Source organism: Pituophis catenifer, unplaced genomic scaffold (assembly GCF_029215685.1).
Source record: "Pituophis catenifer annectens isolate HBS135680 unplaced genomic scaffold, rPitCat1.0.hap2 SCAF_2, whole genome shotgun sequence".
Lineage (NCBI taxonomy): Eukaryota > Metazoa > Chordata > Lepidosauria > Squamata > Colubridae > Pituophis > Pituophis catenifer.
Genome location: NW_027256882.1, coordinates 133402785 through 133420579, shown reverse-complemented (window position 1 = coordinate 133420579; position 17795 = coordinate 133402785). Strand labels below are relative to the sequence as shown.

The 17795-nt window shown below is 39.7% G+C and overlaps 1 protein-coding gene across 1 annotated transcript; it reads right to left on the bottom strand.

Annotated features, from left to right (window-relative positions):
• Positions 1 to 1721: 1721 nt before the first annotated feature.
• On the bottom strand, positions 1722 to 16346 carry JPT1 (Jupiter microtubule associated homolog 1). Its single transcript, XM_070934629.1, has 5 exons — positions 16219 to 16346; positions 9153 to 9298; positions 7914 to 8008; positions 4977 to 4998; positions 1722 to 2762 (listed from the first exon to the last, which is right to left on the bottom strand). The coding sequence occupies exons 1-5, from the start codon at positions 16272 to 16274 to the stop codon at positions 2596 to 2598; spliced, it is 486 nt and encodes a 161-aa protein (XP_070790730.1). The 5' UTR covers positions 16275 to 16346; the 3' UTR covers positions 1722 to 2595.
• Between the last annotated feature and the right edge of the window lie 1449 nt (positions 16347 to 17795).

Below are 17795 nucleotides of genomic sequence, written 5' to 3'. Positions count from 1 at the left end.
CCATAGCAACCCGTGCGGCTGCATTCTGGATCAGCTGGAGTCTCCGGGTGCATCTCAGGGGCAGGCCCATGTAGAGGGAATTGCAGTAATCCAAGCAGGAAGTAACCAGGGCATGAGTGACTGTGCGAAGGTCATCTCGGTCCAGGAAAGGGCGCAACTGGCGCACCAGGCAAACCTGTGCGAAGGCCCCCCTGGTCACAGCCGTTAGATGGTCTTCTAGGGACAGCCGAGCATCCAGGACACCCAAGTTGCGAGCCCTATCAATGGGTGCAAGTTTTTCCCCATCTATCAAAAGTGATGGAGCCTCTGAAACCCGAGATGCCGGCATCCACAGCCACTCAGTCTTAGAGGGATTGATAATCTTTTGACAAACAAAGTGAATGAGGAAGCCCATTGTTCACTTAACAAGAGGGGTTAGTAACTTATCAATGCAGTGATTCACTTAGCAACTGTGTCAAGGAAGGTCGTAAAATGGGGGGAAACTCACTTAACAAATGTCTTATTTAACAATAGAAATTTTGGTCTCAATTGTTGTCATAAACAGAGGACTACCTGTAGTTTTGTGGCCACATCTTATTCTTTTAGCATTTTTAGATAGCACAGAACATTATCTTATAATATTTTTATTCAATACTAAAACTTACATTTTTAGTTAACCCCTAGCACCTTAGAGATTTGGGTTTTATGGTCTTCTGTTCTCTCAGCCTTGTAAATCTATAGTCACTGTCCTTAGAAATTTTAGACAGATTGTTTTAATGTTAGAACTGGTAATTTCATAGCTCTCCATTTTTATATCATGCTAATCAAAGACCAAAATAAAGATATTGCGTGGTATCTAAGTCTGGAGTTCCAGAATATAGTAGATGTACATTGAATTTATTGAACTCCAAATATCTTCCCAACTTAAATGAAATGTTAAAAAAACACCAATGTGCAAGGAACAACATAATCCCCAACCTCATCAACCTCTAGTCTATCCCATAGCTTGGAAGATGAAAAAAAAAAGGATTTTAAAGGCAGGCAAGATGGGGTTGTACTAATCTCTGGGGGGAAGCTATTCCAGACAGCAGATTTTATGACAGGGAAGCCTGGTTTCTTGAGTTTCATTAGATGGCATTGCTTAATTGATGGACCCAAAGCAAATCAATGCAGTCAAAACACAAAGTACCGGTATCCAGAAATGGTGATATTTTTCTGCTTCAAAAAAGCTTGGCATTGGGATACTTAACACAATAACTTTCTCCTATATAATATGACCATTCCATGAATTTTTCTGCATCCCATTACTTGAATTGTGTGGCTGGGATATAGGAAAACAACTTTCTGAATTAACTTTCATCCTTTTTCCTAGTTTATTTTCTTTGATATCTTTACAAACTCTGGATTTTTCATATGCTAATAGTAGAACATGTAGGTTAGGCTTATTTAATGTTTAAAAGGATTTGAGAAAAATAGCCATAAAACCCCTCTATTTTCCAGAAAAATGTGTCCTCCATGCTTGCATGCAGAGATATTTTTAGTACAGAATGTAGAGACACATTATTTTGACCATGCCAATAAGTGAGGAAGGCTCTAGCTGCACACCAGCGTTACTTCCATTGATACACAAATGTATTATAAAACAATTTTAAAAGTCCATGCATTTTCTCTTTTGGATTTTCATTTCAGAAATTATTCAAGCAGCAAACCAAGTAAATTTGAAAATAAGGCTCTGACGCAGATTCAAAATTTCTATATCTTTTATTTTTTAGCAACAATCCAGCTTTCAAGGTACAATACACATTTAGAAGGCTGAGTTTTTCCACCTTCTGTTTAAGCACCAGCATGATCATGCATAGTACTGGAGTCATTTGGGCGGGGAATATGTCCCCAAAATTTTATCCAACTAATACTTACTTTTGTAAGATGCATTCCATCATCATTTACAATGGGACCTGATATTTAGAGAACAGTCAAAATCTCACATCTTTAGGTTTATCTTCAGCACTGATCTCATCCTGTTATAACTAAACCAAGATCCCACTTGTTGAAGGGAGCATGGTTAATTTCTAGCAACACAACTTGATAGTTCTTCAGTGCACAACAGGGCTTCAATCGTTTACCAATTATTAAATGGTACCTTGGAAAAATATGTTGCAAAGTTGTGTACAGAAAGAATACATTTGTCACTCATCCACTACCTTTACAATCCCAGTTTCCAACCTTTCTAAGTCAACTAAGACTGTTCTACAAATTTTAGGACAAAAATGCCACTTAGCACACTCAGAATTAATCCATCTTAGTTTCAGACACTACTATACACCTCAGAAATCTTTTGTCAGGCATGAGCTGTATAGCGAATACCACTGTCTACCATTACGGAAAAAAAAATTACACATGTCACTTCTGTTAGACTCAAGAGAGACAAGACAAGAAGTTTTAGGAAAGATTGGCTGAAAAAAACAAAACCAAAAAAATATGAAGTACATAAAGTGCTCCTTTAATGGTAGTTTTAGAAGTACAGTCAAGCTCAAGTTGTGCAGTTCACAAGCATGGAAGAAAAACAAAGATGACAGACACAAGTTCCAAGTATTAAGGAATGAAGGAAAATTGAGCTTAACCGAGCACTAGACTAGACTTCCCCCCTGGTGGATTTCTCCTGGATGGTGCTTGGGCTACTGGGCTACGATTCCTCCCAGCTCCTGCAGCTTCTGGGCTAGGAAGAGGCGCAGCTGGCAAGGGCTTTTCTTCACTTGAGCCTGAAGCAGTTTCTTCTGTGTTTTCTGAGAAAAAAAACATAAGACAATGGCTGTATGGAAATAGAAACATTCACTCTCTAATCTAAGTATGTTTCACTTTTGGCAAGAAATAAGGAAGCCTTCAGAACTCCTAAAGTAAGTAGGAATCACAGGTTACTGTACTGAACCTACATGTTATATGTATGCCTGTCTTTTTCAGAACCCAAGGTATCTGAACTACTCTCTTAAAATAATAATTCTTACAGGAATAGGAACATTACTTGAAATCTCTATCTTGCAGATATACACCAGTTTAACTGCAATAGGAGGTATGGTAGTTGAGTGGTTAGAATAGAACTACAATAAGAACCATGGTGGCGGAGTGGTTGGAATGCAGTATTGCAGGCTAACTGCCCACTGCCAGGAATTTGATTCTGACTGGCTCAAGGTTGACTCAGCTTTTTACTTTCAAGTGAGGTAAGACATTTCTGGAAGAGAACTCCCAACAGATCTGAGGTGATGTGAACTGCAAGTTCCAGATGATCAAAACATACAGGTACTATTTTTGAGCTATAATAATGGTAAGCCACATTTACCATTATGTTATTCGCATTAAAAATACAATTGTTTACATCATCATATTTTTTGCCTTTCAATTTAAAAACAACTTTACCTTTCTACAATGGAATACGGTGAATAGTATATATAATTCTTCATAGCAAAGAATTTTTCAAAAGTTAAAGATCTTTATTAAGTTTCATTTGGATAAACATTCCCAATATGTTTAAATATTTGAAACTCCTCAGCTATGAGGGCAAAATAACATCTGACCACTGACAATGTCATCTTTAAGGAAGACAGATTCTTCAAGCAGTAATCTCTTCTGGAATCTAACACACAATACAATACTATTCCTTTCAGGTTGAGCAGGTTGGCAGTCCATCTTCCTAGCTCTTCCCTGACCATATATTGACTGAATAAATGTTCTCCATTCTACCATCAGTCTTAATGAAATGCTTAGTGGTCAATAATATAGAACTGCCCTTCCTATAGCACTTAAAATCACATTCTTGAATTGTAACTATGTCTATGAAATTAATATTGAGAGGAGGTATGAACTTGATCCTACACATAACCAAGTGAGGTCGCCCTTTTAACCTTGATTTAAAAAACTAAGCTTGATATGCCAGGTTATACAGCCTTGTAAGAAATACTTTGACTTTGGATAGAGAAAACAAAGTCAAACATGTTTAGCTTGAGACAAGAAATTGGAAAAATCTCTCTGCTGGAATTTTGAAGATGAATCATTTTGGAAAGGCATTCATACATTAAAAAACCCAACTAAGATTAGGCCTGTAGGGAAACTGAGTAATGTTAACTGCCTGCCCGAGGAAAGGTGTGCTATTTCACATCTGATAAAGCTCCCAAGTGCCTAAGTCATTACACTTCATAAATAAATGTTCTGCTTGAAAGAAAACTGGGCTAATTCCATTCTATCTACTTTGTCATAAAAATGGCTGTGCTGCTTTCAATTTAGTGTAGCCTACCATCCTTTTCCACTGTGATCCGACTATATTTTCTGCTATTCTACCACTGAAAGCATTGCAGGATTAATTTAAACCTATTTTATTAAACTCCCTAATGGTTCCTTTTTGTAAGAAAGATTCCAATACTACATTTTAAAATATGCAAATAACCTAATGCATTTCTCCAAATCTTTTATTTCTACCTATTATTATTATTATTATTATTATTATTATTATTATTATTATTATTATTATTATTATTATTATTATTATTATTTAATTTATTTATTTTGTATACCGCCCTTCTCCCGAAGGACTCGGGTGGTGAACAGCCAGCAGATAAAATACAGAAAATACAAAAATTAAAACAATATTAAAAACCAATTAAATTAATTTGGCCCACAGTTAAAACACCCCCATATTAAAAAACCCATAATTTAGCAATTTAAAATTAAAACAATTTAAAAATATGGTCGTCAGCCCAGCTTGATGAAACAAAAACGACTTTAAGGCACAGCGGAAAGTGCGCAGATAAAAGACCAAGAGGCCACAGAGCTGACAGGCAGCACTGCAATGTGACAACACCAATCTTTTAGAGTTCTTTCCAGACTGTCTTAATAAATTTATTCTTTAAGCCTCCCCTACAGTTCTTGCATTCAATCAGCGATACTTCTTCAAGCTGGGAAGAACTTTTAAAAAGCTTAGAAGGGGGGGGGGAGAGAGAGATACTTACCAGGAGCCTCACTTTCCACACCCTGCAAACAAAACAAATTATTTCTTAAGTTTTGTAACTATTAATTATCAAAGAGACTGTTTATAGTTGAATGCCTTAACTTTTAACACAGCACCAAAAGTGCAATTAGAGGTTCTATACATACAACATAAAATGGACATATATTTTTCAATCTTGAGCGAGACAGGAAAACTGCTTATATTTACAGAATAAGTATTTTTGAATGCTGACGTTTAGATAACTTGTCCTTTGGGCCTTGGTACAATTTATGCTTTGGTCTTATCTTCTTAACAGTCAATTGTTTGAGAGCAACCAAGGCTATTCGGAATCAGTGGATCATTCACTCACTCCCTAAGTACATTACAGGTCATTCTCAATTAGTGACAATTATTTAGGGACTGGTAATTTGATTGTTAAACAAAGCAGTCACTCAGTGAAATTGTTACTGTGTTTATGATCTTACTTCAGTTTTCCTTTGCTTTACAACATGTGAAGGCCATAAATGAGAGGATTAATTGTAAAATTATTTTTTCATTGTCACAGCTGCAAATGGTTGCTAAATGAAACAGTCACTAAATGGGGACTACTTGTACTACATTCAAAGATATGCTCTTCATAGCTATGCAGTCACCGTCACCACTACTGACAGCAGGAAAGGATTTCCTGAAGGGAGTTCTGCCCTTATACATTTTTTCAAGTGTATTGTCTGGGAATTACAAGATACACAATACTAGAATTTTGCTGCTTATAGGATTTGTATAACAAAATTCTAGGTCAGACCTTTTAAATAACTATACTCAAGGAATTTTAATGTATTGCCCTGAAGCTGGAATAGCAAATATCTCATTTAATGGCAATAATGTAATATTTATAACTTAAGAATAGAGAGAAATAAATCTATATATTACATTTTCATAATGTGTTGCTGAAATAGTTTGAATTAGCATATAAAACCATTTTCATAGAACATAGAACTACGTAATGAAAGCAAGCAATCTACTGTAACTTTAAATAAAACATACACAAACTTGATTTAATCAACATTTTAAAACTGAACAGAAGTGGGGATCAAGTCTAAATGTATAAATGAAAATATATTCTATACAGATTCAGTTTAGATAATATCACTATTTCTCCAGCAACTACCCTTCACAGTTTCTGGATCAGTGCATCGGAATAGTGGAGAGAATGATGGCGATTTTTTTTACTTTTATGTTAGATGATTCATTAAAGAATTGAAGAGTTCACAGAAATACTAAAATGTATAAATTGTAATAACTAGAAATTGTTATAACCAAAGGAATATTAGTTTCAGAAAAGCTATAGTACCATGATGGCAAACGGAGCCATATCGGTGGGCACGCGAGTGTTGCCCTAGCTCAGCTCTGGCGCGCATATGCACGCCAGCCAGCTGATTTTTCAGGCCTTCCGGGTCCACCGGAAGTCGGGAAACAGGCTGTTTCCAGCCTCTGGAGGGCCTCCGGGGGAGGGAAGGCCCATTTTTTTGCTCTCCCCAGGCTCCAGAGGCTTTCTAGGTCCCACCGGAAATCAGCAAACAGACTGTTTCCGGCCTCCAGAGGGCCTCCGGTGTGGGGGGGGGGGGAGGCCGTTTTCACCCTCCCTAGGCTCCAAGAAAGCCTTTGGAGCCTGGGGAAGGCGGAAAATGGGCCTACTGGGCCCACCGTGCCATCGTGTGCCAAAAGCAGGGGGAGCTTGGTGGGGTCACGTGGGCATGCGCAGGGGGGGTGAGACTCATTGAATTATGGGTGTGGGCATGCACGCGCGTGACCCCCCCAATACTCTCCTCACTTTTGGCATGCGACAGCAAAAAGGTTAGCCATCACTAAAATAGTATCATCGGACAACAGACCCATGTTCTGATAGCAATCCTAACTCAAATTTTTAATTACATACTCTAATTTAAGGAACATTAAATATGTTGCCAATTATAATGAGTTTATCAATTCAGGTTGCTAAATGTACATGATAGAGCAGGGATGTCAAACTCAAGGCCGCAAAGGGCCGCATCCAGCCCACAGGGTGCTTAAATCTGGCCTGTGGTGCCTCTGGAAGCCATAACAGGGTGCAGCCCGTTTTCGGCCTGGATGGCCTCCTGAAGCACTTTGCCAGTGTGGGGGCATTTTGGCCCTAAAGTGCTTCAGGAGGCCATCCAGGCCAAAAATGGCCTGAGAAAACGCCCCCAGCTGGCCTGCTGAAAACTACAATGCTGATCCTGCCCTCGAAGTAATCCAGTTTGACACCCCTGCTATAGAGGCATGATGTACAATAGCATTATCAAAAATTACTGGTTTAGGATGCAAAGTAACATTTAATTGACCAATATACCACTTCTACTTTTTGTTCCCCAAAGTCAGGTCAAAGTCAAGTCCCAAAACACAACCAGTTTTTTCTTCTTCTTGCTAATGTTAATGTGAGCTATCTGTTTATTTAAAGCAAAACATTAAAAAGTGCAAGAAGTGATAAATGACTTCATAGATGATGGGGATATTATTGTAAAAATGGTCACCTTTATAAATAGGAGAGCGAGTTCTAGATTAAAACCATTTCTCACAAATTGAAAAGTGTGTATCATTTTAGTTATGCTGCATAGTACATGCAGAACACAGATTTACTGTTTTATTCCCCCACCTAAACAGATATAAAAAAGGGATGGACTAAATTGTGGCTTCCAGTTTTTACAGAACTACAATTCCCAGCAGCAAAGCCAGTATGCGCAAAGGGGAGCAAAGTTTACAGTTGTAGTTCAGCAACATCTGGTGACCAAAGATTCTCCATTCCTCATCTTGTTGATAAAAGTATTAAAACTCAGTCATAGTAAGTACATGCACTAATTCAAGACAGAACAAGGGATGTGCTACCAGGCACAATAATTAGCCACTAAAATATATTCATGATTAAAAGGAAAGCAAAGCTTACCTTTGGAATTACATAGTCACCAGAGTTTGCATCAGAAGAACCTCTCCTTTCAGTTCCAACTGCTTCAGAATTATCCTCAACTTCAGTGGACTTGGCTGCAAGTTATCATTAGATGAGATAAGTCAAGTACAGCAAAGCATAATAGAGAGCATTCAGCCACTTAGCAATTAAAACAGTGTATGTGAACACATTTTAACAAGGGCAAACATTCTAATTTCTCAATTAGCTTACAACATCTGAAATGTCCCAGGAAATTGAAGAAAGGAGTCAGAAATTAGCAACTACAATGCTGGGAATGGTGATGCTACTATGGACAGTCTATGGTCAAAAATATTAATGAAGGAGTGACAGATGTGGAACAAATTTTGTCTGTAGAAATATTACAACCAGAAACAGTAAATAATAAAAACAAAGTGTGGCTTTTTTCCACAAAGAAGGCTGCTAAAGTGGAAACACAAATGACAGCTAAGAGAATGACACAGATAAAGACTTTCTGCTGAATATAGAAAAGAAGATGGTTAAAGTTTTGAAAATTAATGGGGAAATACAAATCATAAACCAAGAGAAGAACCTAATTACGGTAATGACGTCATTGGATTTACCAAAGCCTCAAAGCAGCTTTTGGGATGGGAGAAGGCAAAACTGAAAAGAGACCAATTTCTACCACAACATCTGACTGAATTAAAGATCAAGATTGTAGGAATAAAAGGAAGAAATATAAATCCTCTGAACCAGTTCAAGTTATTTAAGCCCATCTCATCTGCAATATCATGTCTATTTTTAATAGAAGAGCTAAATCCAAATTTAAATGTTTAATAGAATATAATTCTTTATAGAATTTTTTATTGGCCAAGTGTAATTGGACACACAAGGAATTTGTCTATGGTGCATATGCTCTCAGTGTACATAAAAAGACAAGATACATTCGTCAAGAATCATAAGGTACAACACTTAATGATAGTCATAGCATACAAATAAGCAATCAGATCATACTAGGAAACAATATAAATCGTAAGGATACAAGCAACAAAGTTACAGTCATGCAGTCATAAGTGGGAGGAGATGGGTGATAGGAACGATGAAAAGACTAACAGTAATAAGTAATGCAGACTTAGTGAATAGTTTGACAGTGTTGAGGGAATTATTTGTTTAGCAGAGTGATGGCGTTCGGGAAAAAACTCTTCTTGTGTCTAGTTGTTTTGGTGTATCCACAATTGCCTTAAGAAAGGAATCTTTTACCTGCTGACTTAGCCCAAGATGGTGGATTTTCTTCTGGAGTCCCAAAGATGGAAGATGCCATCCTGTTCCTTTTTCCTCCTTGCTGGTCTTTTGGCAAATCAAATCCTAGGTTGAAATTAGAACCACCACCTGGGGGCCGAAGAACCCTAGAAAAAGAATAAAGCATTTTAGTTGTATTAAAAAATAATAGTACCAGGGAGCACTTACATATATGTTATAAAATATAGTGTATTCATTTATCCCTCATTTTAAACTTAGATTGTTTCTCAATGTATTAGAAAGATATGGCCAGGAACCATACATTCCATTTTGTGCCAACCAAGTAACTGAAATACTGATGTACAATCACGTGTAAAGGAAAGAGCTAAGGGCCTATGACCCTAATTTTTTTCCAGAGAAAACAAAAATCAGTTAAGACATTCCTACACGAATTACTGTTTAAAATGTAAGATTAAGACGACTAAGAAGGAAGAACAAATGAACAGGGGAAAACATTTACACAGATTGCTGCAGATCCCAGATCCAGCAGGGTAAATTAGGTGGACAAATGGACCAGGTTTAGAGGGCAGCTTCCTACATTCTTTCTGAAGCATTGAGCTACATGTGCACATGATAGGTAATTCCAACAAACCTAGAGCTAAGTAGATATTGACTATATTGATAATTATTTTCAGATTATATGATAAGCCAATATCCCATATATAAGGCTTGGTTAAAAACAAAGATGTGTTTCCAAAATTGTGAAGCTTATTTAGACAGATAACTTAGAAAAAGGAGACAAAGAATCCCAGACATCTCCTTGGTGTTTAGTAGACAGTTGATATAATCTTACATCTTAATTTTTCCCCCTTTAAACAGAGAAGTTTTCATGATGCAAAGCAAAACACCACCTTTAGTTCCAAAGTGATGTCCAGGAGTGCCAATGGCCTTAGTGGATGATGGAGACCATCATGGGAGACAGGGCTAATGCAACTTCTGAAATGTGGATGTTTGTGAGTGACATCCCTATTGCAGTGGGGCAAAAAAGTATTTAGTCAACCACCAATTGTGCAAGTTCTCCCACTTAAAAAGATGAGAGAGGCCTGTAATTGTCATCATAGGTAGACCTCAACTATGAGAGACAAAATGAGAAAACAAATCCAGACAATCACATTGTCTGATTTGGAAAGAATTTATTTGCAAATTATGATGGAAAATAAGTATTTGGTCAATATGAAAAGTTCATCTCAATACTTTGTTATATATCCTTTGTTGGCAATGACAGAGGTCAAACGTTTTCTGTAAGTCTTCACAAGGCTGGCACACACTGTTGCTGGTATGTTGGCCCATTCCTCCATGCAGATCTCCTCTAGAGCAGTGATGTTTTGTGGCTGTCGCTGGGCAACACGGACTTTCAACTCCCTCCAAAGGTTTTCTATGGGGTTGAGATCTGGAGACTGGCTAGGCCACTCCAGGACCTTGAAATGCTTCTTACGAAGCCACTCCTTCATTGCCCGGGCAGTGTGTTTGGGATCATTGTCATGCTGAAAGATCCAGCCACGTTTCATCTTCAATGCCCTTGCTGATGGAAGAAGGTTTGCACTCAAAATCTCACGATACATGACCCCACTCATTCTGTCCTGTACACAGATCAATCGTCCTGGTCCCTTTGCAGAGAAACAGCCCCAAAGCATGATGTTGCCACCCCCATGCTTCACAGTTGGTATGGTGTTCTTTGGATGCAACTCAGCATTCTCTCTCATCCAAACACGACGAGTTGTGTTTCTACCAAACAGTTCTACTTTGGTTTCATCTGACCATATGACATTCTCCCAATCCTCTTCTGGATCATCCAAATGCTCTCTAGCAAACTTCAGACGGGCCCGGACATGTACTGGCTTAAGCAGGGGGACACGTCTGGCACTGCAGGATCTGAGTCCCTGGCGACGTAGTGTGTTACTGATGGTAGCCTTTGTTACGTTGGTCCCAGCCCTATGCAGGTCATTCACTAGGTCCCCCCTGTGTGGTTCTGGGATTTTTGCTCACCGTTCTTGTGATCATTTTGACCCCACGGGGTTGACATCTTGCATGGAGCGGCAGATCGAGGGAGATTATCAGTGGTCTTGTATGTCTTCCATTTTCTAATTATTGCTCCCACAGTTGATTTCTTCATACCAAGCTGCTTGCCTATTGCAGATTCAGTCTTCCCAGCCTGGTGCAGGTCTACAATTTTGTTCCTGGTGTCCTTCGACAGCTCTTTGGTCTTCACCATAGTGGAGTTTGGAGTGTGACTGTTTGAGGTTGTGGACAGGTGTCTTTTATACTGATAACAAGTTCAAACAGGTGCCATTAATACAGGTAATGAGTGGAGGACAGAGGAGCCTCTTAAAGAAGAAGTTACAGGTCTGTGAGAGCCAGAAATCTTGCTTGTTTGTAGGTGACCAAATACTTAATTTTCTATCATAATTTGCAAATAAATTCTTTCCAAATCAGACAATGTGAGTAGGTAGTTGAGGTCTACCTATGATGACAATTACAGGCCTCTCTCATCTTTTTAAGTGGGAGAACTTGCACAATTGGTGGCTGACTAAATACTTTTTTGCCCCACTGTATGTCAGTCCTTTTGTGAACAGCCAATGGTAGTCATTTTGTGAATCCACCCCCACATGCTTTCAACATTCTAGATGCATGCACTAGCATTTTATATTCACTGTTAGCAGCAATCTCCAGCCATTCAGATGACATCAGTATCCATTTCCTTTTTGCAGATGAGACTGTTTATACAATCACAAAGTTTTTAATTTTAAGACTATAGTATGGGATCCACAGGAAAAATAAACTGAATTGGGGAGGTGACTCCTTGATGTCTATAAGACTTCCTTCTCTCCAATTCCCATGGCCTCCAGAATATTGTATCTCTAGGATCATACAATCATAGTACCCTGCATCATTATGGCGATAGCTATGTTCCAATATTTTTTTTTTCACTACATGGGTTGTAGTCTATAGTAATGCTCAAGCAGGTGTATATGCTGCTTTTAGACTCAGTATGATCATGGTTTTTTGTAATTAAATTTTTAATCATAAACTTTTTAAAAAAATCATTTAATAATTGCTTGAGTATAAAAGAGAGGCAGGAAAACTGGAGTAGTCATTTTCAGTATGGTAACATTTAAGCTAAGTAATAAAAAACATGATAGCAACCATAAATCTTTTGGATTGATCAGGAGCTGCACTATTACAAACCAAACGTATTCTTAAATTAAAAATAAGATCTGGGCTGAATATTAAAATTCTGGGCCATCTTAGCTGATAAGCAGATTGTGTTCAAGTGGAATTCTACAGAAAGAAAACCAAAAAACAACAGGTTCTATACCTGTTGACTTATAACCACAATTGAGCCCAACATTTCCATTGCTAAGAAAGAAAATTTTTAAGTGGATCTTGCTCTATTTTATGATCTTTCTTGCCGCACTTGTTAAGTGAATCACCGCAGTTTTAAGTTACTAACATGGTTAAGTGAATCTGGCTTCCGCATTGACTTTGCTTATCAGAAGGTTGCAAAAGGTGATCACATGACTCCAGGACACTGAAACTGTCATAACTATATACCAGTTGCCAAGCCAGTTGATCACATGACCATGGGGATGCTGCAACGATCATGTGAAAAATTTTCACTTTTTCAGTGTTATTGTAACTTCAAATGGTCACTAAAATGGTTGTAGGTCAAAAACCTTATATATATGAATCCAGGTTTCCGTCACCATTTCTAGCAACACACCGAAAAAAAATGCCATATATGTGCAGTTGATGGAAGTGCACATTCTTCATTAGTGAAAATTGTGGCACACTGAGAGCCTCAAAATATAGAAATCTCAAGATTCAACCCTTTATTATAAAACTTTTCATGCTGAATTAGAACTGGCTGGATAGTCTGAATATATATATGGAACAGGAAGGCTATTCCTTATAAACTATTCCTCTAGAACAGGGGTGTCAAAATCACGTCATCATGGCAGCATCACGTGATGTATTGGGACTCTCCCTCCTTTACTAAACCGGGCGTGGGCATGACCAGTGCTTGACGCATCCAGCCCATGGGCCGGGAGTTTGACAGCCCTGCTTCTGAGGCAAAAATACAAACTTGGTCTATATCAACTGCAAGCTGTAAAAAGGTTATCGATTACATATTTTAGTAAATTTGATTAGCTTAATAATGATCACCAGACTCAGAAAGCATTTATAGACTGAATCTTACTAAATAACAATTCAGTCTTGCAAATGTTTCCACCGAACTTTCTACTTTATGGCATTAATTATAAGAGTGAAATGTAATGATGTTTCTATCAGCAGAATGAGATCTTAATCAGAGAACAAAGAGTGGATAGTTCTCACCCTATCCAGTTGTAGATACATGGTAAAATTGGATTTTATCATATATCTACAATTGATGTGGGTACCTATTTGCTCACATTATGTCACGTCATGAAAATGTAGGATGCATGGTAGAAATAAAATATTTTCTGGCTTTGTTGCCTAGAGCTGTTTTCATCCTGTTTGTCACCCAATTGCTTTTCACCCAATTATTGCTTCAGTTAGCTCCAATATGATAGCAGCACTATAGATAAGAGGCCTATTATTCTTTGAAAATCAAGTAGGAGCACAAATTTACACAATTTACACAAAACATACAATTTACAAGATCCCAAGAACATTTATTACAATTTTCTTGATTCATTTCAATGCAATCTTAATACCAACCATATTGGGGTATGCTTGGCACCACATAATAGTTGGATTCACTATCCAAAAGACCTATAAACAGATGCTTCAGATTTCTGGGAGTGTCCAAAGACTGCAGACTTTGGAAAAAGTGCAAAAAAAGAAACTATGATGATTAAGGGTCTGGAGAGAAAAACATATGAAGAACAGTTGCAGGAATTGGGTATGGCCAGTCTAGAGAAAAGAAGGACTAGGGGTGACATGATAGCAATATTCTAGTATTTGAGGGGCTGCCACAAAGAAGAGGGGGGGTCAATTCATTTTCCAAAGCACTAGAAGGCAAGACAAGAAACAATGGATGGAAACTTATCAAGGAAAGAAGCAACCTGGAATTAAGGAGAAACTTCCTAACAGTGAGGACGATTAACCAGTGGAACAACTTGGATCCAGATGCTCCATCCAGTAGGTGCTCCATCACTGGAGGTTTTTAAGAAAAGATTGGACAGCCACCTGTCTGAAATGGTATAGGGGTTGGAATAGAAGACCTCCAAGGTGTCTTCCAGCTCTATTCCGATTGCCATTGAACATGGGACATCCCTACCAATACATATGGAAATTTGCACAAACATTCCTCCCTACTCAGGAATCACTATAGGAAGATCTCTAATATCCAGTCATCCCTAGATTTCAATTCTCACCATTTCTGACTACCTTCCACACCAATTATAATTGTTACTGCTGCACATCATCTGGAGAGAGGTTCTTCACCTTTGCAATATATTATGGCCTTTTAGACAATACAATAGGAGGGAAAGCCAATTTTAAGGCAATTCTTTATGAAAACTTGATGTGACATTTCTTCAGACTAGAGGCACTCTGTATAATTACGGTATTACATCCATGATTCTTTTGTTGCACACTACTATAACATGGGAACTCAAAAAATATTTCAACCTTTCTTTGTTCCAGAACAAGTCATTCATTGGCTAACTAAAAAAAAAAATGCAAATTGAAACATTCACCCTCCAACTCTCCCACAATCCCAAGGGCAACCATTGCAACATGCACACTGTAGCAAGTTCATCTTGCATTAAGAGACTACAAATAACCACTGGGGCCCCGATTGTATTTCAACTCCAATCCCTTTAGAGTAATAATACACAATAAGCTTAGTACACACACACACACACACACACACCTTTACTCCTACTAACCAGCCTTGCTTGAAGTACCTATCCCTGAGCTGACTGGCAGAAGTTGGACCCGAAGAGGAAGCAGCTTTTCAAAGAATGCTTGGAAGTTGCTGACCTAATCCCAGCTCCCAAGGCTTGAGTTAACAGGTAGAGAGAGGCAGCGATAGATGCAAGACAAAAGAAGTGTGGCTAGCCCCACCCAGCGAGAAGAACCACTTAGTAGTGGAAGCCTAGCCAGACTAAGACATTGAGCAGCAAGACAAAAAAGATAAGCCGATAACCGTGCCGGGGCTGAGAGAGGCATACAGAGAAGAAGGGCTGAAAGCCTCTAATTCAACTACCCGGAGTAAGAGTCTCCTTTGTTCCGACCAGAGCCGAAGGGCGCTCAGTGCTAAGGAACATCGCCTAGCCTTGCCAGCACGCCCCCAGCATCCGTGTCGCTAAGCAGAAGGAAAGCCAGAAAGAAATGACGGGCAGGCACAACAACCCCTCCCCGAGTCCCCAGAGCAGACGGAGGAAAAGGCGAAGTCCGCTACAGGTTTCTTTCTCCCCGGCCACCCACCCTCCCTCCGCCAGGCCCCGCTCCCGACTACCGAAACCTACAAAGGGGGCGAGAAAGCCACCGGATCGGCGGAGTCCCAAGGCCTAGGCGGAAGCATGGCGCAGTTAACACCTCGCCTGCCCGGCTTCCAGACGGATAACAAGGAGAGGCTGCTCTCGTGTCTCCGACTCAACAGATGGAGGCGCCGGGCGTGTGCCGGCAGGCGGGAGCACCGGCGTGACAATAGCCCCTCCGGCCTTTCGTCTACCCCCTCCAGCGGCCAGGGGACGGCGGTGGGAAGCGTTATCCGCAGGCCCCCCAGATCCCAAGGAAGGGAGCCCTTCCCTGCAGGAGAAGAAATCCCACCCAGGGTTGGCAGGAGGTGTGTGTGTGTGTGGGTGGGGGGGGGGGGTTTCTCCTCCGCCTCTCTCCCAGCCCGGGGAATTGAGGGCATCTCCGGAGCCAGCCCCAGCACGGCGCGCCTCCCCGAAATCCAGGGCGTTTCGCCGCACGGTCCCTTCCCGGAGAAAACGGGGGATTCTCGGGCGAAGGCAGCCCCGAGTCAAGGGAGGCAGGGATAGTGAACGAACAAGCAACGTCTTGCGGACAAGACCCTTTCCCACCCACGAACCTGGAGCTACTTCGGCCACTGGGGTCCATCCCCGTGTAAGTCGTGGTGGTGGTCATGACGGGGAAGAACTTGGAGGAAACCGCCCGGGTGCTAGGCCAGCGGAAGATGATGTTTCCGCGTTCAGCTCCTGCCGGCTACAACTGCAATAGCCACTCGGCGCTGGCAGCTTCTTTTATAGGGTTCGTTCCTTCGATCGCCTCATTGGATAGTTCAAACGCCCTGTCCTGACGTGATTAAGGGAGCCTCGTGCCACTCCGGACGTTGCCCCTCCTCCGAGCCCAGCAACATTTACTCGCCATCGTCGTTGGAAGTCGATTCGTCGACAGCTACTGTTACTTCGCGTCCATTGGTCGATACTCCCTATCCCGCTTCTTGGCATGCGATTTAACGACGGGGTTGTCATTTAAATAAAAATGGGTTAGCACTGGCTAGACTGCACATGAGGCAGCAATAACTTCCTCAGTCTTTCTTTATGGAGTAGCAGTTGGAGATCTGGTCAAAGGGAGTGGCAGAGCTCAACGAGCCCCGCCGGCGAGGGCTCTCTTGAGATCCGGGTGGGATCAAATGAAAATTAACGCCAGTGCAGTAAAATACGAAATGTATCACAAAATACATATATCATGTAACATACTTCTACCAAATGGCTGCTTTAGCAGGGCACCTCAAATCATTATTTCCTAGAGAATGATGCCCTCAGCCCCACATTTAACTATGGTACCTATACTGTACACCATGAACGGGAAAAATACACAAGTATCTTGTACTGATGTGTGGATCAATCTGGATGTGATATCGGAGAAAAAACTCTAGGTAAATGGCAGGAGACCCATGAAACAAAAGCATTTTTTCAGAAAGGTATTAGAAATGGTCCTTTCTACCAGAGAAAACGGTTCTCATTCTACATACGAAGCTGTTTTACAAGTCCCTTAAAAAAAAACCTAGACTGTTTTTAAAAAACCTGCTTAAATGTTTAAAGTATGCTTCTATTAGTTGCCCCATAATCCAAACATATTTACCAGGGAGTCATTCTCAATGACTTCAGCAGGATTTACTTCTGATTAGAAATGTGAACAGTTGCAATATTATCGTGCCTGAGCAAAGCTATTCAAATATTTCTATTTTGCTGAAGGAGAGATTAATTTTTCTATATCTTTTACTTCAAAATTTACGTATAAACATGTTATGCTCTATAAATGACACCTGATGAGTGTTTGAACAGAAAAGCATCAGACATATGTGTCTATGTATAATAAAACAATATATTAATAAAAATTGAAAACAAGTGCATTACTTTACTGTTTCAAAGTACTGTTACTCCATGTTCTACCACCATACTCAGTGAAACTGAACAATTAATAAGCTGTTACATGATGGTTTCAAGCTTAGTATCTCTAATAAAGTGTTCAGTGAAATTGATTACAAAAAAAGGCAGATATATTAGATAGGATAAAAATCTCCACATTCATGTACTGTCCTTACCAAATTTTCTGTTGCCCTTTTGGGTAAATTTGTATTTACAGGAATCAAAGGGGAAAAAGTGTTGGTAAATGAGAAAGGCAAAATTGATTAATACATTA

What these genes read in the sequence shown, in the direction of transcription:
- JPT1 (XM_070934629.1), bottom strand. Translation starts at nt 16,274, where the DNA reads ATGACCACCACCACGACTTACACGGGGATGGACCCCAGTGGCCGAAGT. An exon ending in GTGACTATGTAATTCCAAAG is followed by an intron (nt 4,999 to 7,913) that starts GTAAGCTTTGCT and finishes TTTTGTTTGCAG; the next exon opens with GGTGTGGAAAGTGAGGCTCC. An exon ending in TGTGGAAAGTGAGGCTCCTG is followed by an intron (nt 2,763 to 4,976) that starts GTAAGTATCTCT and finishes TTTTTTTCTCAG; the next exon opens with AAAACACAGAAGAAACTGCT.